We start from the raw sequence: 14,385 nt of genomic DNA on the forward strand, positions 1-14,385 counted from the left end.
CATCCATTACCACCCAACTGTATGCTAAGCTAAAATATAACATACAACTCATTTTTTCTTATCAAATACATGCATACAGAACCACCAGGGTGGGGATAAGAGATATATTCAGGGTGAGAAGGGCAGCATTATTTCCCTTCTCCCTTCAGAGCCCCACAACTAAGCTACTCACCTGTTATGCTATCCCACCATCCCTGTCTTAAAAAATGAGCTTAACTTAATGGGGACACAACAGGAAATGCTGAGCTACTCTAAACCCTAAAACCCAAATTCACACACACACAAAAGTAGCCAAAAATGCTCTCATCTGTCCTAATTTAATGTATAGGCCAGCCTACACCAACTGGGTGCCCTCCAAATTCTGGCTGGGGATGATGGGGTTGTGGTCCAACACATCTGAAGGGCACCAGCATAGGGAAGGCTGGAATACACCTCCATTGTCCATGTGTTGAGGCACATGTGGGTTTCTTAAGTGCGTGCTCTGTTTTTTGAAGACTAGAAAAGGCAGCAGGAAAAATGGCACCAGAGAAGTTGTAGTTCATAAAGTCAAAGTTTGCCATTGTGAATTTCCTACATAGTTAACAAAATGTAAAGAGAAGTCCCCCAAGGGGTAAACAGTGGAAGAGTAAGACGGACAAGGTGAACAATGACTAATCAGAAGGAATCTGTAATATATCATGATGCCCTAAGAACTTCTCTGAGCATGTCTCCACGCTCCTTACAGAAGATGGACATGGACTTTCCCAAAGATGTACAAACACCATTTTATGAAAGAAGACATGCTGACCAAAAATATGCCTAGATAGACCTCACTGAGCACATTTCTCCCTTTTCCCCCTGTGTAAGGCTCACAGTTGTTTGCTTGGTACATCAGACCACCATCCCAGTGTTACACATCTGGACCAGGGTCTCTGCCAACTCAATGGTATTTTTATCATGAGCCACCACGAGCAACAAGTTGTTGGGGCAGTATTGATCAATCTGAAACTAAATAAATTCCGCAAAAAAGCACTCAAATGGACTAATCAAAGGGCTACGTTTCCTTTATTTAGTGCCTGAAACCAATTAAGATTTACTTGTCCAAATTATGACTTCCTTGTCTTTTCCTACTGAGGCCTGTGTACATGGAAATTTTAAATTTAAAAATTCAGACTTCATAATACATGGCCACTCTACCTGTGCTGAAAGCCACTGCACTTCTACCTAATTTTCTGACACTGCTGCTCAAAATAAGTACATGATTTTTTTTTACATGACTATAAGTGTAAAGTTCAAGGGAAGCCCAACCACACTGCTGCTGACACATGGAAGATACTCCTGGTGTGCTCCCACAGTTCTTGGAGTACATCACAGTCAGTGTCTATCTGAACAACTAAATGCTACCTTCAGCTGTACAGCACTACCTGTCAGAACCATCAGTTGTGATTGCAGGACTCCATTGCCACGTAGAGAGTCACCAGCACCTCCTAATCCAGCCTTCCCCAACCTGGTGCCCTCCAGATATGTTGGGCTACAATTCCCATAATCCCCAGTCAGCACAGGAGTTGTAGTCCAACACATATGGAGGGCACCAAATTGGGGAAGGGTATACTAATCCACAACTGTGAATCAGCCCTAACTAGAACTAGTACCCACACTTTCTTGGATCATCTTACTTGCACAGTCTGCAGACCTACATGTTGCCATTCAATTGTAAAAAGTGAGGCCCAGTTTACATGGGTGAGATCACATCTGCCTTATAGCTCCAACGACTACATCTAGGGCCATTTGCCATGTGGGTCATCTCAATCACACAGAGAGTGTCTTTGATCATGCTGTATTTCCTCTGTTCAAGTGGCTGGAAGGATTTACATAGCAAATTCCTGTATGCACTGCAGTCAGGGTATGGAGAGTCACCACTCCAAAGATCTTTCCACAGAGACAGGGTAATGAGCAAATCAGACTTTCCTGGAGAATGCTTCCTTCTGCATCTCACCCTTCATCATCTAAAGAAAAGGTTTAAGTATATGTAGAAGTAAATCCAGGCAGACTAAAGAGATGAGCTCACTCCTTCCCATGCTGAACATCTGGGGAGATGTTAAATACATACCTGTATTGAGGACATCTGTGCATAACCTCTCCAACTAAAGCCAGGAAATTCTTGAGGATCATAACCAAACCGGATTCCTCTTCCATTAGGAGATGTACCATCTTCAACTTCAAACTTCATATGATGTAAATCAGGAAAGTAGTAATTCTTCCTAGGCCTTTCATGAGAACAAAATGAAACAGAGCAACACTTGGTTTTCTAAAAATGTTTCATTTACTACATACGAAGAAAAACAGAAAAGCCAAAGAATTGCCTTGCTGAATCAGACCAAAGGTCTATTCAATGAACAAAAACTTGACGGTTTAAGATCAAGGTTAAGGCTATCTCATGTTGACTCAAGCTCCACAAAGCCAGGAAACTGGAAGCTAAGGCTGATGCCTTAACTGACATGCCCATGTTCAGTGACAATGTTATGCAATGTCACAAGTTGTGCTTGCTTACAACTTACCCTCCATGAACCCATACTTTTCCTTCATCAGCAAAGACACTACACATTGTACTGACTCTGTATTGCCCTAAGCAGTAGAATGTTGAGGCTTGTAATGGTGGAAACCTCTTTTTGCGACTCACCTTAACTAAAGAGGCACTCCTTTGTTCCTTTAATCTAGTCCAGCATTCCATTTCCCACAGTACCCAAATATCTTTGGAATGCAAACAGGCAGGGCAAAAGCAAGAAGGCAATGGTCCTCCCCTGTTGCCTATCACCAGCACTTTATCCTTACAAAAGGTATACTGTCCCTGTATATGGAGGTTCCAATTTGCTATCATCCTTGGATTTCTTAGAATAACATACATTCTGCCTTTTCCACTATAAAATAGTGCTCAGGTCAGCTAGCAACTTTCAAAGAATAGAAGACCCATAATAATTTAAAGAATCAGAATTATTGTTTAAAACAACAACAAGAAAGAGAGACAGTTCAGCAGTAAAATTAAAACCGTCAGAGTTAGCATAAAAACAAAGACTAATAGAAAGCCAGCCTTAAACAGAGCTGTTTCCACCAGGCCGTACGAGCTAAGGCGGAAGGGGGAATGAATTTCCTGTGGGATAGAATTCCACAACTCTGATGCAGCCATAGAGGAAACCCTCTTTAAAATTTGGCACTCGCTATAAGAACAATTTGTTATGCAATTAACAGCTGATTTAAAGGCAGGTTACCAATCCTGAAATCTTAAGAAAGTTTTAAGATACAGTTTTGCTGCACACTTTTCATGTTCCCATTTCACTTACTCTTTGCAGGTTTTTCCAACGATGTTCTTTCTGCACTGGCAGTCACCCGACAGATCATTGCACACATGACTTACAGACCCTCCAACATCGCATTCACATCCTGCCATGTCAGAAGAGAATCAGACTTTTAAAATCAGAGAACATAAACTATATGCTATCAAAAGAAAGAGCCACAGGTTTCTGTGAGAAAGAGAGAGGAGGGGATCACTTTCCCTCGAATCATGGAGTTGGAGGTGTCCATAGAGGCCATCTAGTCCAACCCCCTGCTTGATGCAGGAAATCCAGAGTTAGAGCATCTTCAATGGAGGGATCTCCAGCCTCTGCTTGTGAGGGAAAGCCCATCACCCTTCTAGGTAATTGGTTCCATTGTCAGACTGCAGTTACTATCAACACTTTTCTCCTAATGTTCAACCAAAATCTACCATTATGTAGTTTAAGCCCATTAGTTCTAGTCCTGTCCTCTGTGGCGGTAGAGAACATGTCTTTGTTATCTTCTGAGAGCAAGAGGTGCTGATTTTTCCTGCCTCCAGTTTCCAGCTCTGAATGCAGGGTGGCACCATTTTGGAAGATTGTGTTATTAATTTGAATTTCTGTGAGATGAGTCAGAACTTAACATCTGAATATTTTCCAAAATGTAAATATTTGTTATATAGACCAGTCACAAATATTTCCCTATATTTTCTGATTTAAGCAAAGTGTTTATAAAAGACTAGAATTCTAAGTGTGCTTAACGGAGTTAAGAATTATAGCCAGAGGGCATGAACCATGGTTCACTTGCCTCACTGCTATGTACTATCTTGACTTCTGAAACCTATGTTGAAAAAAGCAGGCATTTTAATCCTGAAAACTAGCCCAAACAGGAGGCTCAGATTTGTACCCTCATAAGAAACACTCAGAAATGTTCATGTACAGGTGTGTTATGTTGCAGTATTCTGAAGATTACCTTTTTAGAAATCTGTTACAAACAAACTATGATATACCTCTACATCCGAAATAATTCTTGGCTGCCAGACCATAATAACCATCTTCACAAGTATCACAAGAATCTCCACAAACATTAGGTTTGCAGTAACATTCACCATCCACCTGTAAGTAAGGAGAAGGACAGAGAGAATAATCAGAAGCTTTCAACTTCCCTTGGAGGCAGTTTTCATTTCAAAACAATAGCCTTGAACAATCATCTAAAATAATTTGGTTTTAAACATGCACAAAGGAAGGCTTTTGACATTAGATGGGAGGTGGTTTGTAATAGAGGGAAGACATGATTGGATGATCATGCGGGTTGGAAAAGAGGCCAGTTGTACCCACTTCATAGGGATGGACATGTGTGAAGTCATCTCTCAGCAGCCAAAAGAGAACAGGTTCTAGGCAGCAAACTAGAGTAGGAAAGTCCTTGTGAACTGTCATATTTGAAGCCAGCCAGTCATGGGTAGCTCGTGTCTGGGGCCTTGTTTATAAGGTCAGCTAGGTCTGACGACTTCTCAATAAGCAGCAGCACCCATTAGCAAGCTGCTCAGGCTACATTCCTATGAACACTCCTATTGAACTCACTTCTTCCCACATGTACCTATCTGATCCCTGAAGTCATCATCTGAGGACCTTCTACACGTGCCCCTTCCAGTGAGGCATGACATGTGACAACAAGTGAAAGGCCATTCTCAATAGTGAGAAGTAGTTTAGAGTACCGAACTCTATAAATCCTATTGAACTCAATATTTGTGTACTGGAGGGAGCAATCCTATGGCCACTAGACAGCGGCTAGACGGCCACAGAATATGTTGTTTTCCGGGAACCGACCTCGGAGTGCGCACTCCAAGGTCGATTCCTGAAGAACTGACCTCCCCTCACTTCTGAACTGCCCTGTCCTCCGTGCTCGCAAGAGGAGCATGGAGCGACCAAAAAGGGGCATGGCTGGGGGCTTTCCAGGGCGGAGAGATCATAGCCACCTGTATGACACATCCTATGTGTCGTACAGCAACCTCCTTCCCCGCTCCATGCTCCCGTACTCCTGCGATCAGCTGTCTAGCCGAGAAAGCAGGGCAGGAGAAGCGCGGAGGGAACAATCCCCTCCATGCTTCTCCTGCCCTGCTTTGGATAGGCGGTCGCCTCTGAGTTTGGACGCAGCCGCCTAGCTGAATAGGATTGCGCCCTAAGTTATTTTTAGGTCCGCTGATAAAACAAATGTTCTCTAGGCAGCTCACAATGTTGAACAAAAATTAAAAATCGCCATTACAATCAAAGGTGATGAGTAAAACACAACACTAAATCAAAATGCATCACTTAAAACAGAGAATAACAAAAGATAGCATTAAACCAATCTAAAAAGAAAGGGCAGAGGAGTAAAATCCACCAAAGTTAAACAATGTTAGAAACACAACAAAGGAGGCAAAGGAAAGGAGACAGATGGCTATAAGGAAGAGGGCCTTTTCTGCTGTGGCACCCTGGCTGTGGAATGAGCTCCCTAGAGAGGTTCGCCTGGCACCTACATTGTACTCTTTCAGGCGAAAGGTGAAGACCTTTTTTTATTTTCCCAGCATTTTAGCATTATAATCCTTTAACTTTGCTGTTTAAAATCTGTTACTGTATTTGAAATCTCTGCATTGCTACCAGGCATTATTCAGGTTGTATTTTTATACTGTCGTTTTAAGTTTTTGCATTTAATACTGTTTTCATTCTGTACTTTGTGATTTTAATTTTTGTGAACTGCCCAGAGAGCTTCAGCTATTGGATGGTATAGAAAAGTAATTAATTAATTAATTGACATCTCACTGTAGTGGAGAAGACTGACCAGGTGACCTATGTGCCTGCTCAGGCTGCTGTCCAGGTGCTGTTGATGGGCAACTTCAAGGCCCCGGCTCTTCCTTCTTTATCTTTAAACGGGACTTGGACTAAGACAGTCTTTCCAACAGAGGGCACCTTCAACTAGAGGACTGTCTTCTGCCAACACTCCAGAATAGAGGACTGTCCTCTGTAAAGTAGGACATCTGGCCACCCTACTACGTACATGTGGGAAGAGGTGATCCTTCAGGTCCTGCAATGCCAAGCTATGAAGAGCTCAAAAGCTCAAAAGCAGCAGTTTACATTGTGCCCAGAAAATAGAGCAAGAAGAAAAAGATTAAGATCAGGCTGTCAAGGCTTTTTTTCAACCCCCAGAGAAATCAAAAGGTATTTGGAGCTGTTGACCAGTGAGACTGAGCCTCTACGTTACAACCTTCCCCAGCCTAGGAGTGATGGTAGATGCAGCTCCTGGCTTACCTGGGGAGCAATGTTGTGGTGGCGCGCAGTCCCGATGGGGAGGTGGGAAGGGTGGCTGAGCCATGGCAGCAGCACCAGGTGTGCACCCATGTGGGAGGCAGGCAGCCTATCAGGGCTCAATTGGCTCAGTGGGGAAGCGGTCTTTGTTGGCAGACCGGAGGGAAAACCTCTCTCCCTCTAGCCCGCCAGAGGCCTCCCTTGTAGCTTTGGCATTGCCAACACCGACTCACCCCCCGCCCCCACTCCAGGGCAACTCATTTCTTGCCATGGATCACAATTCACTGCCGGTTAACGAAGCTGGGAAGGAATTTTACCTGCACAGAGATTGGCACCATGGTGCAGGGCTTTCACCATCCCCGTTGCAAGAATATTAAGTTGGTGATATGTGCATTTGTTTGGCTTGACAAGTATAACTGTAAGGTTGCTTATAAAACTTGCGATTCTAAGTCACAACTTTGTAGGCGTGGAAGGCATTGGGCTGGATCCATTGGTAAGGGGAAAGGGATTGGGCAACACATTTTCCCCTTCAAAAGGGGGTCCCCTTAAGGGACCATGGAGTGTGTGGCATTAAGACCCAGCTCAAAGTGGGGCTGCAATCTGGGCCATATTCGAGGGAGGCAGAAAGGGCTCACTTCAATGGTCTGCGCCATGGAGTGTGCCTCTGACCCCCCCCCCCAATGAGGCACCTGGCAAGCAGGCCAGGTTGATGGTATTGGATTGCAGGCGGGTAGTCCAATTAACGGATCCATGCCCTAGCCCCAGCCAACTCTATTCCAAGCTGACCCAATAAAGTTGTGGCCAGTTATTTAACCAAGTCTATGTCTGAATTTGTTTCCCCACCACCCAGTCCTGCCCTAAAGGGACTGGCTGTGCGCTGCCACACACAACTGCAGTCCAACACATCTAGAGGGCTGCTCTATGAGGAATTAGCTGGCTGCTGATTGACTCATCTATGTTCAACCAGAAATTTTAACTAATATGCAAGCAAAGTATTTATAAACACAATGTTTTTACCTGCTGACACTCTCTGACTCCACTCAGTGTTCCAGCTGCATTGCACTGGCACTCTGCAAAGGTAAACAAATCCATCTGATGCCCAGCTTCTCAGAATCCCTTCATCCCTTGTAACAAACTCAGCACATACCTTAAGCATCTTTAAAGACAGCCCCTATCCTCTTGGGAGGGGGTGTCTGTGGAGAGGTGGACCCTGAAGCCCATGAAGAGTTCTGGAAGCAAAAAGGCTTCTCTCTCCCCCCTCCACCCCTCTGAAGTTTAGAGAGAAAGAGGCCTGAAAGAGAGAGGGGTAGTTTGGGTGATCAGGAGTTGATAAATAAAGTATGTTGTTTTCCTAAACTGAGGGCTCCTTCACACCGGACTTTTATCCTCCTATGGAGATTGCTTACTCACAGAAGTTTGTGAGTCTATACACAACTCAGCCCTCATCCAGGGAACCTCCCGCTCTTTGTGAGCTCTATTGCATTGTTTTCCATGACAAGGAAAGTCTGGCATTTTCCCTTCTCCCGTCATGGAGTCGATATAAATGAGGGTGTACAGTTTAAAGTTGCTTTTATTACAAATAAAACAACACCGCCATCTAATGCCTTTGTAATGAAACACATATATCTCATTGAGAAGTTTAGGGTTTTTTTTTAAAGCCATGCGTAAAGGACTGGATCTGATCCCACAAAGATTCCGGAAGCAGAAGTCCCGGTAAATTGCAGGATTTTTAGCCTTGTGTGATGAAGCCCTTAATCACTGTCTTCTCTGAAAAACAGGCCGCCTGGCTGAGGCATAACATTATCACTGGTGTCTGCTGGTTGAGTGCTAAACCTTGGGAATGCCTAAAGGAGCGCTCTGGGTTCTGTTTTTATAATATAGAAGACAGACAGCCCTGAGGCATGTTCATACAACACTCCACCTTGAAACCTCTATACATGGTGAGATCAGGAGCAGGATTTGAGTCCTCCTTCCCTTCTCCACCCTCATTTTGCCACATATTGAGCAAGACACTTGAATGGAGAAATATTATCTATTTGAATGTCAGATCTCAGTCCAGACCCTTTATGAAAACAGTGTTGGGATCTCAGAGACAGGGAGATCCCACATTAAAATAAACGCTGTCTCTCCAAGTTTAGGCATTAAGTTCATGATGGGAGGGGCAGGGCGTGAGGAGAGCACATAAGCCTGAGGGCTTCTTCGCACGGAGCTTTTATCCTGCTATTGAGATTGCTCGCTCATGGAAGTTTGCGGGCCCTTTAGATGACATCGTGAACCTCCAGGGCGCCTCCTGCACTAAATGACCTTTATTCCATTTTTAAATAGATCAGAGATAATGAGCTATCAAATTACCCCACTTGTGTTCCACTTGAGTTCCCTCCATGAAAAAGGAAAAGCCGCAAGAAGAGGAGCTAGACCAATGAAACATAATGGAAGACTCAGATAAGGGGGAGAAGGAGGAGGAAAGGGGAGGGAAGGGGAAGGAAGAAAGCACATGTAAAGGGAGTCTGCTGTGATCCTGCATTTAAATCGGAAGCAGAAAGCCCCATTTTAAATATGGGATTTTAGGCTGGTGTAAAGATGCTCTGAGACTTGCTCCTGATTTCTCCACACATCGAGATTTTGAGGGATGAATATCAATAGAAGTTTGCTTCTCATCCCTGATATGATCTGAGATAACTGAGAGGCCATGAGGAATATCTATTCTTTGCTCTGATGACTCTCCTGGAACCATGAAAGTAAGTTTTGGCTATTGGGCAGAATAGAAATGGAATAAACACATTTTTCCCACAGGAACTGTCTGTGCTGAGCTTAGTGCATTGTGTTACCAGGTAAATTCAGTGCTGTTTCCTACTTATTTGGTTAGATTGATGGAGATGAATTATTGTAAAGATGAAATGGATATTCTCTGAGGAATAGACTGTTTTAGGACTTCTTCCCACACAGCTAACTGCCTAGATCTTTCAAATACACTTTGTGCAGTGCTGCAAATAGTTCTAGTTGTTGTTGTTTTCCATTTTCAGCACCTCAGCAAGACTCTACACCATCCATAAACAAGGAAAGGAGCACTTCAGAAAAACACTAACGGAAGACTTCTTTGAAAAGAAAAAAAATATTCTCCAAGCAAAAGGCCTCACTCTGGATCAGACCAGGGTAAATGCGTGATTGCATTTTGTATATTATTAACATTTATATTATATGTCACATTATATGCGGAGGAATATGGTGCACATCAATACTGTGGAGTAAGAGGAGGAAGATTTAACCCTCTGGATATTTTCCTACACCCCCCCTCAGTTTCCACTGGGTCTTCAAGTGTATATAAATATTGCATAGTTACAGTAAATTTTCATTGAGTCACGCTAGAGGGCAGAATTTGGTTAAACATCATTAAGCATCTGTGTTACCAGTGGGAACCACAGTGTTACAAACAACTGCAAGAATAACATAGCAATGCTATGGCCCCCAGACAGCACTGGGGTACCCTATTATGCTGCAGATCCCCTCCTCTGAGGCCAGAGAGGGAAGGAGGGGCCATGCCAGTGGGTAGGACAGGGAAGGGAGAGGAGAGGTCAAGGATTCACCAAGTCCAAAGGCCTCTCTGGCCCCGGCCCTGCCACCACAACCCAGCTAGATGGGCACAGAGGCCTGTCTACTAAAGAAAAGCTTAATGGAGGGCGGGGTGGTGAAAATTGCCTCAGGCAACAGCCCAGCCCAGCCCAGCATAGGATTCATCTGGGCATCTATAGGACTGCACCCTAATGGATTGATACTATCTGCCAAACCTGAGAGAAATATACTGTCACCAAAATACAGTACAAAACTTTTTGCAACATATATGACAGCTGAATCCTAAGTCAATGTCTAAAACTGCACACCAAGGGATGACGCAACCATCCCCAACTGTCAATGAAGACCCTTGGAATCTCAGATCTATCTGCCTTTTCTCAAAGCTTCTGAACAAAAAGCACTGGTTGGTTTGGAGAACCTGGAATGGGCTGAAGGTAGCTGAAGGTAGCTGAAAACCGCGCAGGCTTAATTTTCATAACATGAGGTGTATCAATGCCGTCTTACCTATACATCCATCAGGGTTTTCTCTGGCCAGTTTCCAGTACAGAGGTTTGCAGATGCTACAGGTTGGGCCTTCTACATTTTGCAGACACTGGCAATAGCCCTAACAGACAAAGGGAATTATGCATTTTTCATTCAAAGAAGCTAAGGGTAGGGATGTACGGCTTTTATTAAATCCATTCCATCTGTGTTTCATGGATTGTCCAATGTCTTTCATTCCGTTGTCCACTTATTGAGGGAATCAGATTTTTTTTTTTACCAGAATTTCATTCTACTTGTGCTAGCACAACTGTGCATTAGTACTAATGTGCACTTGCACAAATGTGCTAATGCACATTAGTTCATGTGAATTAGTGCAAATCCTGCCCCAAAGTGAAAAAAATGGTTCCGTGTTCATGGAATTCACATGACTAAGAAAAAGCCAGTCTGCTGTAGAATCCACAGGTCAGATGCATAGAAATCCAAACTCATTTGAACCCATTGCATATTTCTCCGACATCCCTAGCAAAGGGACTTTATAAGCTACTGATGTAGGTCACTACAGCATCCCTGACAGGTGGACATTCAGCCTCTGCTTAAATACCTCTGGGGAAGTAGTGGCCACCACCCCCTGAGGCAGATTCTTCCACTCTCAAACACCTCTCACCATTAGGAAGTTTTTCCTAATATTTAAGCAAAATCTACTTCCCTGCAGTTTCTACCCACTGGTCCTAGCCCTGCCCTCTGGAGCAAGAGAGAACAAGTCTGCCCCAACTCCTGCATGACAAACCTTTGGATATTTGAAGGCAGCTATCATGTCTCCCCTTAATCTTCTCTTCTACAGACTAAATACATCCAGCTCTGATGTTAGCCATCCAGATAGGTAAATGCTAATATGTTGCTGCTGCTCTATACATATTAAGCTCAGCTGTATTAGAACAACACCCCCGAGCCCCACCCCCTGCCAGGGGCTCAACACATTTGGTCAATGAATTCAGTAGCTACATTCAATACATGCCAATTCTATAATGTAATACTTACAGAATAAGAATCCACGGCTCCAGCTGGGTCACAGTCATTGCCGGATCCTTTTCACAATTAAAAAGCAACAGCATGGTTTTGTCCTCAAATATTTGTTTTCAACCATTTATACAGCACTTTTAAGTGAACACAGCATTTCACAGTTAATTAACTGTATGCACACTAACAGCAAACCATTTCTCTCTGGAGATGATGATTATTATTACTTTAAATAGCATTTTCAAGGTGCATAGCGCACAGAGAGTGCTTCCAGACAGAGGGCTCCGAGCACCACCAAGGAGAAGGTATTGTGCAGCTACTCCAACTTTTCTTTCTTAATTGATTTTCTGGAGTAAGAGAAATGCCTTCCAGTAGTGTCCTGGGCTGCTGGTTTTATTGATAATTTCTGGTTTTATTGATTTTTACTGGCAATCTCTGTTTCTATGGAAGTTTTATTGAATATATATTTATTGATTTTTATTATATTCCCTTTGTATGGTTTTTATCTTGATGCCATGTTGAGAGGGTTCCAATCTTCCTCTTCTTGGAAGTCAGAAAATCGAAGGTCAATCCAGTGCTGCTGGCTGACATTAAAACTCCCAGAACCACATCTGAGAAACTTGCTACTAAATCCTTCCTCTGCACCACTAGGCTACGAGCCTTCAGCAAACCTGCACTTGCCTTTTGCCACCTGAGCAACTTCCCTGCTCTCAAACCTGAGCTTCTCTATAGGAGGCTTTTATTATGCACTCATGACTGGTCACTCACAGTAGTTTGCGGGTCCTTTGCGCTACACTGTCAACCTCCAGGGCCTCTCCTGTGTTTTCTGACCTTTATCATGTTTTTTTTTTCTTAACAGAGATAATGCAGCATTTAATTTTAAAAGCGCTTTAAAGCGCTCCAACAGCTGGTGAATTTCCATAATTGTGCTATACCACAGTGCCATCTAGTGGCTGTATAATGAAACATATAGAACTTGCAGAGAAAGGAAACCCCTGGAAAAAAAAAAACACGTGTAAAGGAGCTGTTCTTAATCCTGCAAAGAATCCGGAAGCAGAAGCCCTGGTAAAGGTATGGGCTAAAAGCCTGCTGTAGAAAAGCCCTTAGTGATGGCAAAAAATTAATGGTTGGGATATATAATGTAATAAAAACAGACCTAAGAAATGTGCATACACAAAACGCATAAGCCAACTGTACGACTTCAAAAATTAAAAACCAAATGTCTTGTTACATCACCTCTCAGACTAATCTGATGAGGAACAGGTTAATAGTAACAGCATTACCACCAATTAAGGCTCATTCTACCTATAAGCATCCCTGATATGCCTGCATATCAGGGATGCAGAAACTTAGGCCCAGGGGCCAAATGTGGCCCTCCTGGGGTCCTAATCTGGCCCTATGGGGTTCTCCAGATGACCACACCCTCTCCCCTGCCCCACTTTCCCTCCAGCTGATTGTTTGGTGGCTTCCAAGCTTTTGTGCAGGTGCCCCCGCCCCCATTCTAAAAGGTTGAAATGCTTCTCCTAAGGCTTAGTTTCTGGCAGTAAGAACTTTAAGCTAAAATATGCTACTATGTTTGGATTTTTTGGTCTCACCTCTTTTGTCTTTGGCCCCACACACCACTGGAATGTGGCCCCCGAGAGCTATTAGTATCACTACAATTATGCTGGAAGCTGAACTTGTCAAAATCCTCTAATCTCATACCCTTTGCTGAGTGCTCCTACAGTTTTGTCATAAATAGAAATGTCCTTGCAAACAATACCTTCGCAGTGAGGAAAGCTGTTGGCTGCTGAGAGACATCGTTCGCACTGCTGACCTGTAATGCCAGGCCGACAATCACACTGCCCGGTGGCTGGATCGCATGGGCTCTGGTAGGAGCCATATGTTGAACACTGGCAAGCTGAACAAAGATGTTAATTTTAAAATGATGGCAGAACTCAGATCAGCACATGGCCAGCACACGACCCACGGGCTGCAGGGAGTCCCTAACGTACCTTGGTGTGGTGCCCTGCACCCCAGGAAAAAAAATAGTTTAAAAAAATGTGGGGGGAAATGGTGTCTGTAGCACTACAGAGACCTAAAACTGTCAGATTTAGCTTGTTGTTAAATTTAAGCTAAATTTAACTTGTCAAGCTAAATTTGACTTGTTGTTGCTTTATAATGCCTATGGGGGGGCAGGGGGGAAATGACCCCCAGACGTCCAAAAGTTGCCCACCTAAAGTTCCTAAAGTTGATTTATGTGATGGGTGCTTTGCTATCTATTCGGGTCCCCAGGTGTTGTTGGACTACATTGCCCCCCGACCACTGGCCATGATTACTGCAGATGATGTTGGATGTAGTCCAGCATCATCAGGGGATTCACAGTTGGGAAGCACTGCACTAAATGTTGCTCCAGCACAACTCTACAAAGCAGCCTTCCCTAACCTGTTGCCCTCCAGATGTGTTGGACTACAACTCCAAGCATCCCCCCAAACTGTTCTCTGCATAGGTTGCCAGCAATGCTCTCAGCTGCATAGCTCCTGGGTCAGTGCTCTGAGCTTAGCTCTCCTGTCCCCACTTGGCCAGTTCAACAGTGGTGGCTTTGAGGTTGCACCTGTCAGGAACGCCCTAGCTGCCTCTTGCAGTCCCCTCCAATAGCCAACTCAGGACACAGACGACGAGGATTCTTTCCGAGGCTTTATTCCTTTATTACTTTATGACTCTTTCAGATACTAATCACTAGCGACTAAGCAAGGAACAGCACTGG

General features: G+C 43.9%; 1 protein-coding gene across 1 annotated transcript in view; it reads right to left on the reverse strand.

The window, feature by feature from the left end:
• Window positions 1–14,385, reverse strand: part of LOC146347041 (laminin subunit alpha-3-like) — a 133,389-nt gene that overhangs the window by 115,774 nt on the left and 3,230 nt on the right. Inside the window, exons 2-5 of the mRNA XM_084851463.1 lie at window positions 13,402–13,539; window positions 4,298–4,403; window positions 3,318–3,417; window positions 2,090–2,246 (exon numbers count right to left, since the gene is read on the reverse strand). Of these exons, the coding sequence (XP_084707589.1) occupies window positions 2,090–2,246; window positions 3,318–3,417; window positions 4,298–4,403; window positions 13,402–13,539 (501 nt within the window). The remainder of the gene's footprint in view (window positions 1–2,089; window positions 2,247–3,317; window positions 3,418–4,297; window positions 4,404–13,401; window positions 13,540–14,385) is intronic.

Source organism: Heloderma suspectum, chromosome 4 (assembly GCF_057233095.1).
Source record: "Heloderma suspectum isolate Gila_16-S chromosome 4, 16-S_ref, whole genome shotgun sequence".
Taxonomy (NCBI): domain Eukaryota; kingdom Metazoa; phylum Chordata; class Lepidosauria; order Squamata; family Helodermatidae; genus Heloderma; species Heloderma suspectum.